Genomic DNA, 23,798 nt, shown 5'->3' with positions numbered 1-23,798 from the left:
TAAAATAATTACATTAAGAGTATACACAGATTATTGTACAAATAACAGAATTACAACTTTATATTGGAAATTTCTCAAATGACTGGATATTTGGGGAATTTCCCAAAAACCCAGGCATTTGGGAAATTTCCCAGATACCCAGGCATTTGGGAAATTCCCCAAATTCCTGTAGGTATTTGAGGGTTGTATATTTTTAAGATTTTGGAAATTTCCCAAATATCCAGTCATTTGAGAAATTTCCCAAATGCCTAGGGTTTTGGGAAACTTCCCAAATACCTATTTAAAAAAAATGTGAATGCTGTCGTGTCATGTATTACTGACAGATTTGATATAGATATATACTTATTACTGATACAGATATAGACTTATTACTGATACATATATAGACTTATTACTGATACAGATATAGACTTATTACAGATACAGATATAGACTTAATACTTATACAGATATAGACTTATTACTGATAAAGACATAGACTTATTACTGATACAGATATAGACTTATTACTGATAAAAACATAGACTACTTATTACTGATACAGATATAGACTTATTACTGATACAGATATAGACTTATTACTGATACAGATATAGACGTATTACTGATACAGATATGGACTTATTACTGATACAGATATAGACTTATTATTGATACAGATATAGACTTATTACTGATACAGATATAGAATTATTACTGCTACAGATATATACGTATTACTGATACAGATATCGACTTATTACTGATACAGATTTATACTTATTACGGATACAGATATAGACTTATTACTGATACAGATATAGACTTATTACTGATACAGATATAGACTTATTACTGCTACAGATATAGACTTATTACTGGTAAAGACATAGACTTTACAGATATAGATTTATTACTGATACAGATATAGACTTATTACTGATACAGATATAGACTTATTACTGCTACAGATATGGACTTATTACTGATACAGATCCAGACTTATTACTAATACAGATCCAGACTTATTACTGATACAATTATAGACTTATATAGATATAGACTTATTACTGTATAGTCTATAGAGATCAAGACTTATTTCTGATACAGAGTACAGACTTATAACTGAGAGACTTATCGAGATAAAGACTTATTACTGGCACAGTTATAGTCTAAGTACTTTTACTGAGTTCAGACTTATTACTGTAAGGACTCTAAACAGAGTTGAATAGTGGGAAGACCACGAATACATCTGTGTACGTCCTGCATTGCCTCTTCAACAGTTCGACCAGAGAACCGGCCTAGATGACGCCTAAAACAGTGTTTATTAAATCATTAGTGCACACTTCAGAAACAAGATATTGAACTTCTAAACTGAGTACAGGCATTAAAATTAGATTCAAGAACCAAAGTCAATTAATGTTAGCTTAGAATCTTAATTTTTTTAAAGTTAAAAATCAACTAAGAGAAAAAATAGGGTTTAACAACCTTTTAGGCACCCACAAGTTTGTTTTTATTTTCTTATCGATTATAAATTAAGTTATTTTTTGTATAATAAACTTTTCACAAAATTATTCTGAATTTTTCCCATTCATTCATATCAATTACAATTATATATATCTTACCTACTATCAATTTAACCATGAGTTATATAAAATGTATAAATGACAATACCAGTGTAACTTTCAGTAATCTTAAATTTCATCATGTTATCATCAAAAGACAATATATACCATTTTCTTATTTAAACCTTTCCTTGCCACTTGTATATTTATTCATCACAAAAATTTAAAAAAATATGCCTGAATTGATTTGCATTTTAAATAGAAAGTTAAGAAAATAAATATCACTCTTCCTGAAGGATTTATATAGGATGGGTTTACCTGAGAATTGTAAAGAACTCTGCTCTAATGTTTTCCACCTTGTCTCTATCCTGTAAACCAGGAGTATCAGGATTATATAAAACAATGGCCACCATCAAGAAGTAAATCTAGAATATTTCAGATTACTTCTGGAAGTTATTTTTAGTTGTATTAAAGGGGCAGTATACCGTATAAACGTATGTCTCCATTTCAATAGAATGGGCATTGTGCTGGACATTAGAAAAATATATTGGAAGGACGAGGATTTCGAGGTGGCTCGGACGGGAAAATGAGAACAATGTGGCTGGGACGATAATTGTTGTGGTTGACCTTCCTCCCCTCGTGTAAGCTGGGCATGTCCTATCATCTGATCATCGACGGTTAATAATTCTGTGTGTTTCCTGCTAAAACTAAACCAGGAATTAAAATGTTAATTGTGCACAGTGTAGTGGGCTTCACGGAGAGTACTTAAAATATTTCTCAAAAATCTCGAATATTCTTTGTCCATTCTCCAACGTGTTTTTTTTTATTTCCAGAAAATATATACTTATACGATGTTTTAATATAAAACAACTTGCATAGATAGTTATCAACAATAACAAGAGTTTCTGATTAAATATATGTATATCTTCGTCATCATGGTTCAGTAAAAGGTTTAAAGGGTACCGTTGTGAATTGGAATAGGATTGAAAATGTTCAATTCCGATAATTCCCATATGTTTTCTGCAGTAGAAATGCTTGAATCACTTTTGTAGAGAAACCACAATAAAAAATAATCTGTTTTTAAAATTATAAACGTTGTTTTTTAATTTATAATTGATGAGACAAAGCTCCTAAGGGTACCGTTGTGAATCAGACATTGCCATCTTAGCATGGAGAGTCGCTTGTAATTACGCGCATAGCCAAATAGAATAGAATATATATTAGAGTGGAATTTAAACAATCCCTTGGTATGAATTTGTTCAGTTCCTTTCAGCCTGAAAGGGAGTTCAAAGTGTACAAATCATGTAAATGTTCACAAATTATATGCAGTAGAGTACATTAATACAGTATGTTCCCTAGACTATCCATTTCAATTTCGAATTTTTTAAGCTGTTAAATAAACTTTATAATGAATTAGGTGAATAAAAACATCATTTGATTTATAGTTATAACGGAAAATCATCGTTTGTAAAGTGGAAGGCATAGAGTCTATTTGAAATGATCATTGGTCAATTATGAAACCAGCCTATTTCATAATTTGGTTTTCTTTTAATATAAATTTTAGATTTTCTATAAAATGATATTCCAAGGCCCAAAAGGTTATAGAGCACAAATATGTGAAGTACACCTGTAGTATGGAAACAGTACAACAAAATGACCATTTTACATTCAACTCTAGTATATATGCTATTTTCTTTTCTCATAGCCCCTTTAATTCCTAAAATCCGCCAAGTTACCTTGTTGTCTTTCAGAAACGGTTTGTCTGTATTTTCTTCTAGAACCTGGAGAAGAAGAGTTTTCATGGTTGGAGCTAGAGGTGAACCTTTTTATCAGATCAATGTAAACTCAAGAATTATAAATCAGGGGCACCTACTCTAGTACCTATATTTAAGAATTACTTTCCCAACCCCTACAATGGATAAAAATAACCCAGCCCCCCCCCCCCCCCCCCCCCCCCCCCACCCTCTGCTCAGACCAATAGTAAAGAATCCCTCACCCCTCGTGCACCCCTTCCCTATGGTTATATTTAAGAATAGAATACTTTAAATTAAATAATAGGAGTATTGGTGATTAGAGTTAACATGGTTCCTTGGAAGATATTCTTTAATGAGGTAAGTGGAACACTCTCCCTCGTCCAGATGGAGTAATCAGCACTTCCTAAACAAAATTGAGTTTTTTTTTAACCGGAAGCATTTCGAAAATATGAACAATTAGTTAAACTTTGAAATTATACTATAATCCATCTTAAAAGAAATTTATATTTCTTCTTCTTAATTTTAACAATGATAATTCGCGCAATATGTTTCTTTCGATTGTTTCGTTGGCCTTGAAGTTTTGCGTAAAATACTCGTAACTTGATTATTTTAAGTTACGGGCTCATTTACATTATTATACTGTGCGGCGTGCCACCCATCACGTACCTTCAGAAACTTATTAACGTACTCTTTCTTTAAGGTAAATAAATTTTAGGTGTTTTTTAATTAATAAGAGCCATACAGGTGAAAAAAGGACTCAGCGCCAAATGCCGCCCTTCCCCCTTTTTTGAGGTATTTAAAACAAGTTTATTACCCAAAGCGTAGAACTGTTGATCATCTGTAGCTTGTAAATAATTCCAAACAGTAAACAGGTATCCAGCAGCACGGACATTCCTCCTGGATAAACGAACCAGTGTTTAAAGGGATAATTTAGCTCATGGGTATACAGATTACAGGGATCCAGAGGTAAAAACTCTTAAAAGACAGGATAATTTAGCTCATGGGTATACAGATTACAGGGATCCAGAGGTAAAAACTCTTAGAAGACAGGATAATTTAGCTCATGGGTATACAGATTACAGGGATCCAGAGGTAAAAACTCTTAGAAGACAGGATAATTTAGCTCATGGGTATACAGATTACAGAGATCCAGAGGTAAAAACTCTTAAAAGACAGGATAATTTAGCTCATGGGTATTCAGATTACAGGGATCCAGAGGTAAAAACTCTTAAAAGACAGGATAATTGAAAGAAATGAAGAAAGATGGAAAGATGAAAAATTATACCTGAGTAAGGTTATATAGTCAGATTCTGCCAAACGAGTCACATCATCAAATTCAAACATAAAGGCTGAATAAAACATACAATTTACAAATAGATAGTAAAGGGAGTGACCGGCTATGTGAGGTACAGGGTGTCCCAAAAAACATGGGAATTCAGTGACGAATTCGATATCGTCTTTGTTATGAATTAGCATTGTAATACCTAATTTCAAAAGCCATAATATTATTATGTCTGCTAGAGTTTATTTAATGAAAAGGGTAAAAGACTGAAAAGATGTGTCTATATTGTCTCCGCAAGATGAACAGTGAATATGGACAAGTTTACTCTGTTTGTATACTGTAATTTTCTTGTTTTACTAAGTACAACCGGTTGCAGTCAAAACATAAACAAACAAAATGTAAACATAGCAGACGAAACTCTTACAGATTACAGCTTTCTCAGTAGGTATCACTATACTAAATCAAAGAATTATTCATGAAGACGATATCGAATTCGTCACTGAATTCCCATGTTTTTTGGGACACCCTGTAGTTAAACTGAGTATGAAGTGTTGTGGAAAACTTCTTTCGGATTCATTTTAAGGATCTGTAAATCCTGAATTTGAGCGCACATTTAACGTTCAAAACTCCTTCTTTTGGGGTGGATAAGTTTTCAGAATTAGTTTTGTTTTAATTATTTAATAATGACAATGAAAAATAAAGTAAAAATTAGACGGTAATCTAATTAGATGGTTAGGAACATATTTTTCAAATGAAAGGAATTGAGTCTTTGGAACAAAATCAAATATTTAAATTTTAAATATCTTTAGAACCCGATGTTGTAAGCCTTTGATATTTCAAACTAAGATTATTTGATCTAACAGAATTCATAGTTTGAAATATCTAAGGTCTGTAACATTTGGTTCCAAAGATATAGTGATTAGAAAATCAAAGTATGTGGGAAAGAATCAATTCCTTTGTCAATAAATCAATGCTAAAATCGATTATTTCGTTTTCATTATTATATTGAATTTATTCTCTTTGAATTCATTCTTTGTGAATAATGAGAAACCAGAATAATGAAAAAATAGAAACTAATAATTGAAAAAGATTACTCATTTTCGATGAGAAGATTAATTTTTATTTTCTCAACATGTCCTATACATGACGTCTGTTGTTTATTGTAGAACTTTTTTACATTTTATGTCGTCGTTATTTAATAATTTAAAAAATCTAATTCTGAAAACGTATCCACTCCCAAAGTAGGAATTTTGAACGTCGAATTTGCGCTAGAACTCAGGATTTACAGATCTTTAAAAAGTTTTATATGTCTCAAATGAATCCGAAAGAAGTTTTCCACAACACTGCATACTCAGTTCAACTACCTTACATTGCCGGTCACTCCCTTTAAAATCTTAAATTAAGATGGTTCTCAACTAAATCTGGGTTTATAAAAATAGCATTATATTGGTATCTTTAAGTCGACCTGGGACCGAATTTAATGAATGAAATGACCAACGGTTAAGTTGAAGATTAATGAAGGATTTGAATCGGTGATTCAAATTTAAATCGGCGGTTGCAGTTTCAAACCATTTAATTCGGTCCCTGGCTGGACTGCAATGACTAATATATGTGCAATGTTTACTTGTATTCATTAGTTCAGGTTTAGCACAAATGTAGATGTTTCCAAATTGAAAACAAAATGTATAGTTTTTAGCAATCGTGACATGAACATGAACCTGATAATTCTGAATAATTTTCACTTACCCTATGTAACAAAAATAAAAAATTATGGCAACATTTTACAGTCAATAGTTAGATGTCAAAAGATTTTTTGTTTTTGTTGATCCATTTACATTATTAAGATTGTGAATTTGTGGGAAACAACTTGATCCTTTTTAATGTTTTAAATTGAATTTTCATTGAGAATCTTTTAATACCAATGATGACGTATTTTTAAGATTTTTTTGCACAAATTTGCTGAGGAGGAATTTACTTGACATAAAAACGCCCGAAATAAAATTTAATTTTACGTAAAAGCCAGAGTATATAATCTATAATATGATTTAAAAAACTGACCTACTAACCGTTCTACCAACTGTTTGTTTCCTTGAATGAAGAATTGAGGAGATATATCTCCCCCTGCCCTACACCAGTTAGCATATGCTCCCAGTACCTCAGAACCAAGATTATACCCGGACCATCGGGTCCAGAAACATTTAGCTCGGGATTCTAAATGAATATTTTACTGAATTTCCAATAAAATGATATTTTATTTTATATTATTTATTTATTAAAAAAAGATCATGCATTATAGTTTACCATCATTTTATCACCCTAGGGACAGAAACTACCTACCGCCGCCGATTCAAATCTGTAATAACCGATTCAAAGCTTTAGATTTATGAGAATTTGAAATGTTCCAGGATTTGAACCGGAGGTAGGTAGTCTTAAAACATTTTTGCCATATTCCATTTAAATTAAAGTTATATACACAGTTATAATAGACTTTATAATCTAAACCACAAGGCAAAGGGTTTACGACACTTTAAAGTCGACCCAGTCACAAAAAATTACTCCGAATTTTTATATCTCTCTGGATATCTGTGGGGAAAGTAACAAAAGATTTGAAATATTTGAGATTATTTATCATTATGAAAACTACAACTGAAAATATGGTCCTTGGCCAGGAATTTGTCCAGGGGGGGGGCCTTAATTTTTTTTCTGGGAGCTTTGACCCATTTTGGCCCCAAAACCCTCTGGAAAACATAGATTTAATTAATATATGATATTCAATTTTAATCTTTTCAGCAGAGCAGAGGCGTATTCAGGGATATGAGCCCTGAATATGCCTCTGCTCTGCTTAAGGGATTACAATTGAATATTATGGCTTCTCTTGAAGAATCCAAGATTATCTAAAACGATGAAGAATCTCCTGAAGTTTAATCCTCTTCGGTAATTTAATATTTTTCTTATTACACACCTAAGAAAAATATAAAATTACAACTTAATTTTTCTAGTATATTTTTTTACTGCTAGCATTGCTTTTTGTTTTAAGAGTTTTTCAAAATGCGAATCCAATTAACTTGTTTACATACATTTCGGTCCAACTTTATAATTTGAAAGAAATTTTTCTAAAAAATAAATAATTTGTATTTAATTGGCTGTCATAATAAGAACCAGACTTTCAAAAGAATATAATAATAATGTTAATAATAATAAAAATATTATTAACCATGGTCAACCATGGACTGCAAAACTGTAAAACTGCTTAAATAATATTCATTTTTGTTAAAATTCAAAAATAAACAATTTATTAAAACCATTTTCATATCGTATTTATGAAATTGAAGTTAATACCGGCCATAGTTGAACTACTTTTATAGTACACTCGTCAACACTAGAGTTCAACTAGCATTTTTAGTTCAACTACTTCACGTCATTCATAAATTTCGACCTTATTTAATAAAATTGTTTAATTAATAATATTTGACCTAGATATTTGATCTCCTCCACAGTATAGAGTTCTAGAACATTTGAGATTTCTAGACTTAGAACAAAATCCAATATTTCAGAATCCTCTGCAAGGTTCAGTAAACCTGCTCTCTATCTTCTTAAAGGGACTGTTTTTGAAGTGAACCAACCATTTAAAGAGTTACACACACAATTCACAACGGTAGTCTGACAGCAAAATTGATATACATACAGGGTGAGTAAAAAAAGTGAAATTAGCGGACACCTGGTGCAAAATTGTACCTTTTTGTGTGGAAATCTCCTGGTCGGTATTTTTTCAATATTTTTTTGAATTATATTTTTTGGTACTCCAGTGGCCCGAAAAATCCGCGAAACTTTTGTTTCTCTCAAAATAAAAAGTATATATTGTTTTTTATCAAATTCGAAAATTTTATAGAAATTGAATCACAGAATCAAAGAAAATTCTCAAAATTGTAATAAGAAAATTTGAAATTTTCAGTTCTTGTCTAATTTTTAAGAAAAAGTAGTTTTTCATTGGCTCCTCCGTTTTCAACTAAACAGCGTATATTTATAACTTTAGAATATACTAAGAAGAAAGGACCTATAAGAGGATGTAAAGATCATATTATTAAAGATTTTCAAGCAAAATTTTCTGCATAAAATTTATTTTAATATCTTCCAAGCTTTTAAACCAATATTTATAAAATCTTAGAATATAATAGAAATAATAAACATAAACATTTTTGTTTTCATAAACTTTTGATTTTGAGAGAAAAAAGTTTCGCGATTTTTTTCGGGCCATTGGGAGTACAAAATTTTTTTTTTAAATATTAATAAATACCACTCAGGAGAGTTGCACAAAAAAGGTACAACTTTGCACCAGGCGCTGCTAATCAAACATGTTTTTGACTTACCCTGTATATAGGTATCCTTGTTTTCAGGACAGTTTATAAATTAATGTACTACATGTGTAGTAGAATCTCGGAAGAAAATTTACAAAAATGATGCCGGAGCTGGGAACTTTAGAATGTGATATCCTTAATCCCGATCTGTTAATTAATCTGGAGATTAAATTCATGAGGACAACAAGCAATATTTAATCTGGAGATTAAGAAAAAGAGTGGATTAAGCATTAATCCCGATATCCACCATTCAAAAGTTCCCAGCTCGGGTTACATTTGTGAATGTAACCACGAGGGTCAGTTGAAATCACGCCGACAGATTCTAAAATCATATTAAAAAGTTTAACTTTTAACTTTTAGATTTTTTGTTACGATTTTTTTAATCTAAAAGCAGATTTAAGTTTCCTAAATTAAGTTCTTGTGAATCAATGCTCTCTAAGCTCGAGCTGTGCTGGAACACGGCAGGATTATCTGAAATTATTAAAAAAATGTTGACGATTATTTGTTCAAATCATTGCAACTTTTTTTCTTCTCAATTTATAAATATTTGGTTTTTATTTGTTTTAAAACTATTTCTTCAGGTTTCAGTTGGCCCAAAAAAAACCGAACGAAGCAAAATCAATAAATTTTGTCACGAATGCCCAAATATTTGGATAAGAATTAAAACTAAAGAAAGATGACACAGTGCGTCCAAAATGCCAATATATAGTTTAAAATTGTCTGATCTTTATTTTCCAAAATTGTCCTACCAGGATTAAACTCTTGATCTCTGCTCATCATTAACACACTACGCCTTGAAGTACCAGGCTCCTATACAACAGAGACCAGATTTAATAGATTGTAGTGAGAAGTAGATGAACCGCGTAGACTTGTTAAACCACCCCTTTAGTTAACCAGAGTCCGAATTTAATGAAATTGAGTCGCGTCTCAAATCCACCAAAAATCGGTTTGAATTGAGCGCCCGCTATTCATTAATTTTGATCCCAGGAATATTTTTGTGTACTTAAATGAAGAAGATGATTATTAAAAAGTTTCGAAATTGGAGAGAATGATCTGAAAAAAAATTTAGCAATAAGTTGTCGAGTCTTTTTTATAGATATAACAGACAGGCTGACCCGATCTGGCCCATATTTGTTTTATAGATATAACAGACAGGCTGACCCGATCTGGCCCATATTTGTTTTGGTGCCGCAAATTGCCTATCAGAGATAAAATGAGTTTCGTTACTTTCTATACTAGCTTGGGAACCCGGCGCTGCCCAGATTACTTATAGTTTCTCTCAACCCGTACTTTTTTACCGATTTACGATTTTACCGGGATACTAAATTTTCGCTTTAACAGTCGACCCGCTCAACTTTGATTCTCAAAACCAAGCTAAGAATATTTCCATAGTTCTCCAGACTTCCCCAATCATATTTGAGGCAAATCGGTTAATGGTTCCTGAGTTATGATCGGACAATAGACAAATAGAGATTGCAACTCTATATATATAGATTTGAGTACGAAGAAGAGCGCTAACATACAACACTTCTAAACTGTTTTTATATTGCTTAAACATTGTTACGCTTTATTAAGCATCAAATGATAAACAATCTCCTCAAAACTGAATCATTTAACAGTTACAAGTAGGCCTTATGAAGTTGTTTTCAACCAAAAGTATCGTCTACGTATTTAAAGAATAGTATGAACAATGAACACATGCTCAATCTGAATATATAGTCAATCCCCGCGGTTTTTCTATAGGAAACATGTCTACAATAAATTATAAATAAAAATGATCGAAATCTTAACTCTCTTTATTTTTCAGATGATTGTTAAAAGGGGAACTTCTTGCATGCTAATGGCACACTTCTTAACCCTATCACGATTGATGGGAAGGGGGGGGGGGGTTGTTTCCTCCCCCCTGTGTGTTTTTTTCAAAATAACTTAAAAACATAATAGTTGTGAACAAATTTTGGTATTTTTTTTTTAATGAATAGGGTAGGTTGGAGGACAGTTAAACGGCGGTTCGGTGTTTCAAAAAAATCAGAAATGGGTAATTACGTTTTTATTAATTAAGCTACATGGCTAAAATATATATATTTAAAAAAATCTTTGAAAATTGAATGTATAACATATGTCACATGTTAACATTTGTTAAAAGTAAAAAAATATTATTTTTGAACATTTTTTCAACGTACTTTTTGAACTTTTTAAAAATCCTCCCTTGCACCTAAATCATTAAAGATAGAGGAGAGGTATAATTTTGTTTTAATGAGCAGAACTTAGAAAGTTTGACTAGGGACTCAAAATCATAGGGGGTGAAAAATATCCCCCCCCCCTCCCCCCATTTCTATATTAGACAAAAATAGCCCAATTGGGATAGGATTTAAATGATGTATACAATTTCCTATCGTAAACCTTGTTGTCTGAAACATTGTTTTAATGAAGAAAAAATACAAAACATCAGACGCTCCAAAGAAATAAACGTGTTTAAATAATTTTTTATGAGATTAGCGGAATAGTAGCAAATATAAAAAAGTAAATTTTATTATTTAATTCATGTTTAAAATCCAAGTATTCCATATGAATAAAGATATTCCTACTTGAAGCCGAAGATTAAGATGAGTTTGTCCCTGATGTCCAACTTCAGGAGTTCCACACATATCTACACAATACATATTTATCATTTATCAAACATTTAAAATAAAACCATGATAGTAAATTTAATGACATATATTTGCATTTCATTCATGCCAAGAATTTGCGATTAAAAATTGAAAAACATAAAGTAAATTTTCTTAAACAAACTTAGAAATGAGTTTTTAAAAAATGTATAGCTTAAGTTACAGAATTAAATGAATAAGTTAGATTACAGAGTTAGAATGCAGAGATTGATTGCAGACTTAGGTTACAGAGTTAGATTGTATGTAGAGTTAGATTACAGAGTTAGATTGTATAGAGTGAAATTGCAGAGTTAGATTGCAGAGTTAGATTGCAGAGCTACATTGAAGAGTTAGATTGCAGAGTTAGATTGTAGAGTTACATTGTAGAGTTAGATTGCACAGTTAGATTGCAGAGTTAGATTGCAGGGTTAGATTGCAGAGCTACATTGAAGAGTTAGATTGTAGAGTTACATTGTAGAGTTAGATTGTTGAGTTAGCTTGCAGAGTTAGATTGCAGAGCTAGATTGAAGAGTTAGATTGCAGAGTTAGATTGCATAGTTAGGTTACAGAGTTAGAAAAGCAGAGCTAGATTGTAGAGTTAGATTGTAAAGTTGATTGCAGATAAAGAGTTAAAATTTAGAGTTAGGTTGCTGAGTTAAATTACAGAGTTCGATTGTAGAGTTAAATCACAGAATTAGATTGCAGAATACAGAGTTAGATTACAGAATTCGATTGCAGAGTTAGATTGTAGAGTTAGATTGTAGAGTTAGATTGTAGAGTTAGACTGCAGAGTTAGATTGTAGAGTTAAATCACAGAATTAGATTTCAGAGTTAGATTGCAGATTTAGATTACAGAATTCGATTGTAGAGTTAAATTGCAGAGTTAAAATACCTGAATTTCCAAAGCTCCCTGTATATTGTGTACTCCTAAACTTCTTGTGATAGTACAACAGATGTTTTTGAATCACTTCCATCATATAAATGTCGTCTTCGTCCCGTTTATTTACAGTCACATCAGGAAGACAAATCTTGAACAAAATAAATAACACAGGGTTGCCCACAAAGGATGAGACTTCAGAGAAGACTGAACAGAATTTATGCAGACTTTATTTTTGGTTCCCTCCAGCTTTAAACTTGTTCCTATTGATGCTAAATCATTTAACAGAACAATTAAAGACTAATTTTAGTGCAAAATACCAAATTCAATCTTCTAATTGTTATATTTTATAGATTTTTGGTCGTCATTACAGTTTCATCCTTTGTGAGTAGCCATGTACAATGATTTAATTCATTATATTTGTTTATTAGAAAATTAGAAAATGCCAACCCAGAAAATATGCTTTTAAGGCATGCTTGAAAGCGTGGAAAACCGAAGCCACCGTTGCCCCAGATTCTAGTTTAAAATCAAGTCAATAGGCATGAACCACAGCTTAGAAGGAGAAAATAGAATCAATGGAATCAATATTAACGAAGGTTTGGAAGACAGAAGATTAACTCTTCGTATGAGGCGAATGAAAGGCGGAGAGTCTGCAAGAGAGCTCCGGCTTTCCATAATTTATTAGTATCATTTTATTTGTTCTTTGTTTACATTTAAATAAATTTGTTCGTATACTCTGTAGATTTATTCACATCAGTTTCAGGCTTTAGATTTCCTTTATATCATACCAATTTTAAATGGCAACAACATATTGACAGCTGTGGGATTTGAACCCACACCCTTTTGGACTGGTGCCTACCAGTGAGTTATATAAACGTGAAACTTCATCAAAATATAACTTGAATTACACTGTGCATAATCAAAGATGAAATTAATACAGTGCTAACCAAAAACTGTGCAATGAAAAGACAAAATTATAGCAATACTTTTGTGTATTTGATTATGCTATACAACACAAATAAAATTACTTTTAACTTATTAAATCATTAATTAAGTTAAATGGGTCTGTGTTCATTATACAATTATGATGTCTCTTGTTCTTTGAACTATTTAAAGTCATAACTTGAGTCTAAAAGTCGTCTTTCCATTCCAAAGTTTTCTGGTTCTCACTGTAGCTGACAAAATGTTTGCAAATTAATTTAATTTACCTTAAATTTTTTTTCTTTGCAGTCCAGTTGTTGGGTCTCCAAAAGCTGTGAATCCCTGGCAGCTGTATTCTCTTCTATATATTCTAGCTGGTCAATGTCCGAGGTCGGGGTTAGATTCATCTTGTTAGTTCTGGTCTCAACAACATGTGGGAGTGGACTTTTTGAACTATTTAACAAGATAGGACTGCCATCAGTGGACACCTGTATTCCCTTGATATGTGCACTGGTTTCAGCTCTATGATGGATTGCTGGACTGTTGTCAACTCCAAGAATAAAATCGGAGCAAATGTCTGGTTCAAGAATAAATTTTGGATTATTGTCAGTTTCAAGTGGAAAATTAGGACGGTTGTCAGCTTTACGTGGGAATTCATGATCGTCGTCAGCTTTCAGCGGGAATTCTGGACTATTGTCAGCTCCAAGCGGGAATTCAGGAATGTTTTTGGCTTCCAAAAGGAATTCAGAAGAATTTTTAACTCCAAACGGCAATTTGGACTTAGTGTTCGTTTTCAGGAGGAATCGAGGTCTAGCCGAGGAAGCTTTTATTGTCATAGCTTCCTGCTTATATCGTGAACAAGAAGAACCTTCCTCTTGCAGTTGAGTTCTAGAAGCTTCCATCTTGAATTTAGAAAAAGGAATAGCTTCCAGATACTGTGAGTTAGCTGCAAAAGAAGCAGCTTCCAGAAACTGAGAGGTAGCTGCAGAACAAGCAGTTTTTAGATACTGAGAGTTTGCTCCAGAACAAGCAGCTTCCACATGTTGAGGACTAACCGCAGAAGAAGCATCTTCCAGATACTGAGAGTTAGCTCCAGAACAAGCAGCTTCCAGATATTGAGAACTACCCGCAGAAGAAGCAGCTTTTAGATACTGAGTACTTGCTGCGGTATCTAACAGGAGGTGAGGACTGCTACCTGAAGACTGGTGGACCAGTTGGCTAGAAAGATTACCCATACTGAACGGATCACGTGAAATATGAACATTTTTTATTTGACGTCTTGTAGTTTCTGTTTCAAGGTTACTGTTATAAGCCAATGGGTTGGAAACACTATAGATATCAAAGGTCGAATGGGTGCTGAAGGCGTCATGGGGCCGAGGAACCATATGGTTTCGCCTAGGATCAGCAATGACAGAGTGATTCCTCAGATTTGTTTCTGCTTTTGGGTGCCGATTAAGATCAGAGTCGGTTTTCAAATGCCAGTCTGCTCTTGGATGAGGACATCTAAACATTTCGTTAACAAATTAATATCAAAGATGCCGAAGCAAAAATATGTTTAATATAGCTAGCAGTAATTCGGACTGCGGACAGTTTTTTTTTATTAATATGAACTTAAAAATATATTGCAAAAAACAAGATCAACGATGGAAGTGTTAGCTTTATTTCTTATATTTCTTGGAAAAGAACTTAAGTTAATTTACGTATTTTTACGTACAAACATACCAAGCAGTTTTTTTAAAGAGCTTAGTTTTTTCAGATACGTATTTTTCCAAGTTTTTAGGTTTTTATTTTAAATATTTGTACGCATTTTTCGTATTTTTTCTTTACATAAAAATTGTATTTTTTTTAGTTTAAAAGTTTGATGCAATCCTTATAATGCGTATATTTTCGTAAATTCTATACCAAGTAAATTTCTAAGTTTTTAGTTTTTTATTCTATTTATTTTTACGTATTGTTTAGGTTTTTCTTTACTTAAAAAATTGTATTTTTTAGAGTTTAAAAGTTTGATGCAAACTTAAATAAACGTATATTTTCGTAAATTTCATACCAAGTCATTTTTCTAAGTTTTTATATTACGTATTATTCGTTTTTTTCTTTACTTGAACAATTGTATTTTTTTAGTTCAAAAATTTGATGCAAACCTCAAATTACGTATATTTTTGTAAATTTCATATCAAGGGGGGCACAGGAGCACCTGCCCCCCTTTCACCCCCTAAGGAATTGAAGAAATGAAAAAATACAGCTACTACTTGAGCTAGTACTTAATCAAAAAACTTAAATTCAAGTGACCATCCATGCAAATCTGGTAAGGCCCAATTCACAACGGTACCCTTATAAATTTTTCTGATCAAAGATGAATTAGATATCAATTTTCACAATTTTGGAAACATTTCGGGTTCTCTACAAAAGAGACTCGCACATTTCTACTACATGAAAAATATTGGAATTAAACATTTTTAAACATACAAAAACTACAACATCGTCCACATTATTGATCAGATAAAGCTTTAAAGGGAACCGTTGTAAATTAAGCATTGACATCTTTGCAAGCATGAAGGGTCACTTGAATTTACACTTACAGTTCCTTTAAATTAGTATGTTTCACATTTTTTTACCTCTTAAGCATAGTATGGGAACTTGGATCTTGAATAAAACCTCTGGGAAATCTAAGTACTGGCCCTTGTTCACTGCAACCTTGGGGTATCATGGTTCTCTCCTGCACTGTCGAATATAGAGGAGTAAATTCATATCTAGCTCTAGTGCTCTGTAATTTGTTGGATGTTTGATATTTTGAAACCACTGGTTTCTTTGACAAACAACTTTCTGATTCCAAACAAAGAATTTTTGAGGATTGGGCATCTCTACAAGCCTCTGGGGATCCGTAGCCATATGCGTAAGTTTTAGGTCTAAATGCAATGGTCGGTTGGTGGAACTTAAAAGGCGAGTTAAGGACAGGTTTACTAGGGAGAAAGTCGTTTCTTTGTGCTCCTGAACAATGAAGAGAAGGCCTGTATTGTCGAATTGTTGAACCCTGATGGAATTGGTTGTTGCTAAGCAGGCTACTCGAGGACAGTAACTTATGGACCAGATTGTTGTTCGAAGAAAGGTTAGGATCTTCTTCTGGGCCAACGACTGAAGAGGATTTAGGTTTGATGGGTATTCTGTTGCCACGTGACCAGCTCTCATTTCCCTGGATAATTGTTTCTCTCTGGAGTGAAGCAGACTTGTAAGGATCAAAGGCTGTCTGGCCAGGGTCTCGAAAATATTGATAAGCATTCGCCAGAGGAGCATTTCCGTCCAATCTTCTTAAACTGGGCTGGTAGGATGACTTTGCCGGCAGGGATGGTCTAACTGAAATAACAGGTGTAGGAATTGACTTCTGCACTGCTGAAGTTATAATTGAGGTTTGAGATGAAGTGAGAGCGCTAGAGTGCTCAACTCTGATGCTCTGAAACTGCAACATGCCACGAGCATCCAAAAACGGGATTGAAGGTCGATTACTTGATGACATAGAAGATCTGAAAAAGGATACGTATGCGTTAATTGTTCCTTGTAAATTTTGTTGAAAATAAAAGTGAAGTTCCAAAACGTGATTTAACTGAAACCGGCCAGGATGTCAAATTTGGTAAACATTAGCCAATTCATCTATTTTAATGGTGTACTTCTTTTTGTTAAAGTTAAGTAGAAAAGACAATTATTCATCTTTTCATTTGAAATGAGATGGCAATGCCCTATACGATGACACCCTTCAAAGACTTGTTTGATTAAAAGTATGAAATATATGAAATAGATATCCATGTTTTATTTTTTTTTTTTTTTAAACAGTATAATCATTTATGGTTTCTCTGCAAAAGTGACTTGTGCATTTCCTGCGCCTAAGAAAAAATGGCGACATTTTCAGAAATAAACAGTTTTAGAGTCACAAAAACGATTTTATCAATTCCACATTTTTGTTAAATCTTGGGTTTTAAGGGTACCGTACAGTCGTCGATCTCCATCTTAAGAAGCTGATACGAATTAATTCAATTTGTCATCGATATCCCATAGTGGTTATACTCCACAGGGATCAAGCATTTATCCTATAATTTAAACGCGTCCATATTGGATATCAAGATCAAACGTTTAAAATAAATGATACTGCATTTACAAGTTTCAACCTGGTTCATAAGCATGAAGCAAGGTACGGTCAGATGCAGAACAATAATTTTAAGATTTTTAAAATTTTAACCTTGCATTGTCTGGGTTTCATTCCTCATCGTTAATTCAATAATAGGCTTAATGCCGGTACCGTTGTGAATCGGGCATTTACCGCTTTTAAAGCGAATTGTAATGCGTAAATTTGGTTGTCAGTCCCTTTAAGATAAGAATAAAGCTGTAATTTTCTTACCCGATTTGATACAAAGTTTCAGGATGTCTCTCGTTTGTAGAATTTGAAACTGAAAAAAAAGATGCTAACATAACAGTACCAGTACAAAACATTAATCAAAATCAAAAACATTTAAGGTTTAAAGAGCATCAACATTTGCGAAGGCATTTTTATCAAAAACTGTTGTTTTAAGTTAGTCTTGATTTAAAATTCTTTGGTTTTTCAAGGGTATAAATGCGAGCTTCTCGTAAATTTACAAACAAAAAAAACTCAATAATAGTTTATATTTAATACTTGACAAATAAATAAATAAAAGATGAGGACAGGTTTCTTGTATTAAGTAGAGGGCTGATGGTCAAACCTTGTGTGGTGCTGGCTTGAAGAGAAGCTTTCCTCTTTAATATATTCCTGAACCTGGCCTAGCAATAAATAAATGAACAATTTGCAATTAAGAGCTAAGTAACTTAACATTGTTCTTTATGCTGGATTAAAGTTAGATTTTACAATTGTTAAAGAAATGTGACAGTTTGTAATATCTAAAGTTTACAACCTCAGGTTGAAAAGATTTACGAAATTTACGAAGAGAAGATTAAGAAATGGTTGTTACAAATGCATGGCTTCTTTCGACGACTTAGTTTCTTTCTCTTTTTTTCCATTAGTTGATTTATCTTGCACAGCGTTAATGTTTTTCTCAAGTTAATTGTCGGAAAAGTATTAATTCGAAGGTTTTCAATTCAAAATGTTTATATCGATTTGGACACGTTGTAAAATATATTAATTGTGACACCTTGTACAACATATTAATTAGAGCACGTTGTAAAATATATTAATTAGGACACGTTGTAGAACATATTAATTGTGACATCTAGTACAGCATATTAATTAGGACACGTTGTAAAATATATTAATTGTGACATCTAGTACAGCATATTAATTAGGACACGTTGTAAAATATATTAATAGTGACACCTTGTACAGCATATTAATTAGGACACGTTGTAAAATATATTAATTGTGACATCTAGTACAGCATATTAATTAGGACACGTTGTAAAATATATTGATTGTGACACCTTGTACAGCATATTAATTAGGACACCTTGTACAACATATTAATTAGGACACCTTGTACAGCATATTAATTAGGACACGTTGTAAAATATATTAATAGTGACACCATGTACAGCATATTAATTAGGACACGTTGTAAAATATATTAATAGTGACACCATGTACAGCATATTAATTAGAGCACGTTTTTAAATATATTAATTGTGACACCTTGTACAGCATATTAATTAGGACACCTTGTGCAACATATTAATTATAGGACACCTTGTACAATATATCGATTGGGACACTTTGTACGACATATTAATTAGGACACCTTGTACACCATATTAATTAGGACTCCTTGTACAATATATCGATTGGGACACTTTGTACAACATATTAATTAGGACACCTTGTACAACATATTTATTAGAACACGTTTTAAAATATATTAAATGTGACACATTGTGCAACATGTCAGTTGGGTCACCTTGTACAACATATTAATGGGTCACCATGTATAAGTTTATTGGGAATCCTTGTTCAACGTGTTAATTGGAACCCCTTGTACAAAATATTAATTAAGACTCCTTGTTCAACTTGTTAATTGGAAGACCTTGTAAAACATGATTATTGGGACCCCTTGTACAAAATGTTAATTGAGACGCCTTGTTCAATTTGTTAGTTGGAACACCTTGTACAACATGCTTATTGGAACCCCTTGTACAACAAGTTTATTGGGATTCCTGTTCAACATGTCTATTGGGACACCTAGTAAAAAGTGTTTATTGGGACACATTTTACAAAAATGCTTATTGGAACCCCTTGTACAACAAGTTTATTGGGACTCCTTGTTCAACATGTCTATTGGGTTTGGGACACCTAGTACAAAGTGTTTATTGGGACACCTTATACAACATGCTTATTGGAACCCTTTGTACAACAAGTTTATTGGGACACCTTTTACAACAAGTTATTTAATTACCTTTTTCTCATTTTCATTCAAAATCAGACTCGTCTTCATACCCACACTCTGGCACTTGGCATATCTAGTTACAAGATACAGTATATATATAAAATTCAAGAAAGAGGATACAAGATACAAGATACAGTATACTGAACATAGGGTACATAATACAAAACACAGGGTACAGGATACATGATACTGGCTACAGAACACAGGACATAACACAGGATACAGAACACAGGATACAGAACACAGGATACAGAACACAGGACACAGGATACAGAACACAGGATACAGAACACAGGATACAGAACACAGGATACAGAACACAGGATACAGAACACAGGATGCATAACACAGGATACAGATCACAGGATGCAGAACACAGGATACAGAACACAGGATACAGAACACACAATACAGAATACAGAATACAGGATATAGAACACAAGATACAGAATACAGGATAGAGTACACACACAATACAGGTTAAAGGATACAGAATACAGGATATAGAACACAGATACAGAACACAAGATATAGAAAACAGGATACAGAACTCAAACTCCATGTGAAAGAAATACAAAATTTGACACTGACAATAATTTTCTCTAAAAATTACAATTTTATTAAGTACTTCTTTTAACAAAGTTGTTACGACTTATCTTAACATATTCAAACCCCGTTTGTGTATAAACATATATAGTAGGCTTTTAGGAGCGTCAAGCCCCCTAACCTACTGACAATTTTTGCTTTCAGCTCTAAAAGTTGCCATTTTCAAATTTTCGCAGATTTTACTGTCAAAAATTGGTGTATTTATAAAATACTAAAGTTTGCCGTTTTTTCCGAGGAAAATATTTCAACTTTTACCAGCCATAAACCTTCCCCAGGATCATGTGATTTAGTTGCATCAAGTTTTTTGGCTCGATCTGTTCAGCAGTTTTTACGTTTATTGGATACAAACACCCTGACAGACAAATTATATGTATATAGATATATATACCGCGTTTACAAAATATTTGATTGTGGACTAAATGTATATAAACACTAAAAGCCCACCTGCATGCAGTACACTGCTTTCTCTCACTATGAGTTACTTTACACCCGCCTCCAACATTACATGTAGTATCTATCCCTCGCTGTGTTGCTCGTCTAAAACAAGAAAACGTTTTTACTTAATAATAAAAAAAATCTTATTTATCAGCAAACAGTATTGATCATATTTCCGCATGCAGCGCTTTGTTCATTGGGCCTGCACTTAGCAAGTCCTGTCCTTAGGTTTGGCTAAAAAATATCGAACATAATTTACATTATTAACTATATAATATGTAATAAAGCTCTTCTCTCCTATATATATATATATACAATATATTTATATGTTAGCTAGAGCTGACCAAAGGGTTGGACCAAATTGGTTGACATTTAATTTTGGTACCCATGGATACCCTAATAAAGGATGAATAACAAAGGATAACAAAGGCTGAACATTTTTTTTGTTTCAGAAATCGATTTTATTTCTTCAAAAATTCCATAATATATTACAATCAATTTCGAAAGGAATTAGTATATAATTTGTCACATAAAAGTCCCAGATCTTTGCAGAGCTTTATAAAAACCAAGATACTTTAATTTTAAAATGGTATTTAGTAAAACTGAGAAAATTCTCGTAATTGTTTAAATCATGTGGTTAGATTTTGATAAGATATAGTAGTTTTTTAGATAGTTAATATCATATCATATTTTAGCTTTATATCAAGACGTTACTCATAAAAATTAAAAAGTTTATCAATTGATAAAATTTACGAAAGATAAAATTTTTTGATAAGAATCTCTGCTTTCTGCGTTCATTATTTAGGAATCTTTATGATCAAAAGAACTGGCAATAACTGTACAATTTTTTTTAACTTCTTTGACTTGCTCTTTAGAATTTATAAATTCTCTTTTCATCTAAGACATTGCTGTGTGTGGTTATCGAAGATTAATTAAATTATCCAGTAGATCTGCATAAGATGGAGATCAATGACTAATCCTGAAATTCACCACACAAAATTCTTACTTCAGTGGTGGGAACTCCTATATTGCGAATATCAAGATCAACGCTTGATCTCAATCTTTTGGTAATCTGCAAATTAATTCAAATTTTATTCGATATCCCGCATGGTAATCATACCCAGTCAGTGGTTGAAGGAAAATTTGATCAGAGGAGGAATAAATGAAATGAAGATATGGAATGTTTTTGTTATAACTGCGTACAGGTAGGGCTGGGCACGTTCCGACTTTTTTTAAATCGTTTCTTTCTGTTCTAGAATGAGAGCCTTCAGCTAGATTGTTCCGTTCTCGTTCCTTTTTTCCAATCGTTCCGTTCTTAGTTAAGAACGTTTCCATCCCCCGTTCCTTAAAAAGGGGGAAGTACAATTTGTAGATTTAGAAAGAAAAAAACTTAATTTTCATAATCAATATTTCAATAATATTGAAAAGATATATAAATAAATTATAGAAAACAATTTCTTTCAACCTAACTCTCCCATTAGCCCTCACAGGAGAGGGAAGCCAGGGAAAGGGGGGGGGGCGGGTTTAGAGTGGGGGAGGGGTCAGGGACCGAATTAAAAAAGTCTTTAATTTTTTTCTATATGATTTAAAATGCTTTTCTGACTTAGAACGCATTCTTGATAAAGATAACACGTTCCTGATTTAACGTTCTTTTAAAGCAATTTCTGTTTCATTCTGTTATGTTCCGATTGTAAGAATGCGTTCTATGCCTTCGTTCCTTTTTTCAGAACAATGGGATCGTTCTTGATAGTTCCATTCGTTCTTGTTAATAAACGATTTTCCGCAGGAACAACCCCCCAGCCCTACATACAGGTGTAATACTAATAACGACCTAATTTCCATTCATTTAAACGTGTTTAATTATAATTAAATTCTGAAACTGTTATTACATTTTTAAAATACTTCCGGATGTTTTAGGATTATTAATGTTACCGGAAATTGAAACAAGATAATTATTCTCTTGTTAAGGGAACTGTAATCATTAAAAAAATAATATATACCTACTGTCATACTTCAGAAACCAATGTCAAAAGTTTTGATCTTATACAAAGCAGAAACTCTCTAAGTAGCAGGAGCAGCAAAAATGAATATATCACCTGAAGCAGCTCTGCAGCTGGAGCAGCAAACACCAACATATCACCTGAAGAAGCTCTGCAGCTGGAGCAGAAAAAACAATATATTACCTGAAGAATGCTCAGCAACTGTAGCTGCAAACACCCATATTTTACCTGAAGAATGCTCTGCAATTGGACCAGCAAACACCAATATATTACCTGAAGAATGCTCTGCATCTGTAGCATCAAACACCAATATATTACCTGAAGAATGCTCTGCAACTGTAGCAGCAAACACCTCCATAGTGAACTCTTGCTTTAGGAACTTTTTCCTCGCAGACTTCACATAAACTTTCAACTGTAACACTACTAGTTTGATTGCTTATAACTGTTTCACGTTCGTCAACTATTGTTCTTTCTTCAACCCCACTTGTACTTGCTTCCTGAATACTTGTACTTTCTTCTCGAACACTTGAACTTTCTTCATCATCCTTATCTTCCATTTTTATCTGAATACATGATCGATCATCTCGGTTATCTCTTTCAAAAAATAGGAGTTAAGTAGCAATTTTTAATTTTTAGATTTTTAGTATTTTTGATTTACTTTTATTTTTTTTACAAACAAAGCTTAAGGAACCGGAAGCAAACAAAAATTTAGTGACCCCATGCACAGATGGCAATGCCCGATTTGCAATGATTCCTTTGAAACCTTTATCTGATCAGAGATCAATAACATAGAAAATATTGTCGTTTTTAATTCTAATAAATTCTGTATATTTTCCAGCAGTAGAAATTGTTAGTAAACCTCCAATTGGATATACTAAGTTTTTAAAATTATAAACATGATTTTACTATTCCATACTTGTTCAGACAAAGCTTTCACTTATTTTGGTAATTCCGGGGTAAACTTTATAGCTTATTAGCTATTGA

At 32.6% G+C, this 23,798-nt stretch overlaps 1 protein-coding gene across 2 annotated transcripts; it reads right to left on the bottom strand.

Annotated features, from left to right (window-relative positions):
• Positions 1–176: 176 nt before the first annotated feature.
• On the bottom strand, positions 177–23,373 carry LOC111697899 (uncharacterized). Of its 2 annotated transcripts, none has more exons than XM_023468035.1 (19): positions 23,133–23,373; positions 20,824–20,916; positions 19,783–19,846; positions 18,106–18,163; positions 17,766–17,814; positions 15,994–16,896; positions 13,666–14,881; positions 12,473–12,608; positions 11,521–11,582; positions 9,685–9,745; positions 9,341–9,406; positions 8,054–8,140; positions 6,639–6,791; positions 4,584–4,647; positions 4,113–4,195; positions 3,633–3,701; positions 3,281–3,366; positions 1,863–1,969; positions 177–1,291 (listed from the first exon to the last, which is right to left on the bottom strand). In XM_023468035.1, exons 1-19 carry the CDS (start codon positions 23,369–23,371, stop codon positions 1,180–1,182), a joined length of 3,708 nt encoding a protein of 1,235 aa, XP_023323803.1. In that variant the 5' UTR covers positions 23,372–23,373; the 3' UTR covers positions 177–1,179. The 2 variants fall into 2 exon arrangements, with proteins under 2 accessions (XP_023323803.1, XP_023323804.1); XM_023468036.1 differs by having other exon boundaries at positions 1,863–1,912.
• Positions 23,374–23,798: the final 425 nt, after the last annotated feature.

This window comes from Eurytemora carolleeae, unplaced genomic scaffold (genome assembly GCF_000591075.1).
Source record: "Eurytemora carolleeae unplaced genomic scaffold, Eaff_2.0 scaffold288, whole genome shotgun sequence".
NCBI lineage: Eukaryota > Metazoa > Arthropoda > Copepoda > Calanoida > Temoridae > Eurytemora > Eurytemora carolleeae.
This window is presented reverse-complemented; position numbering and strand designations above follow the sequence as displayed.

Bases quoted from the DNA above. Each gene is read 5' to 3' on its own strand.
- LOC111697899 (XM_023468035.1), bottom strand. From the start codon at position 23,371: ATGGAAGATAAGGATGATGAAGAAAGTTCAAGTGTTCGAGAAGAAAGT. The intron at 6,792-8,053 runs GTCAAATATTAT...ATATTCATTTAG, and splicing joins GGAGGAGATCAAATATCTAG to AATCCCGAGCTAAATGTTTC. The intron at 1,970-3,280 runs GTAACTTGGCGG...GAAATATTCTAG, and splicing joins CGTTTCTGAAAGACAACAAG to ATTTACTTCTTGATGGTGGC.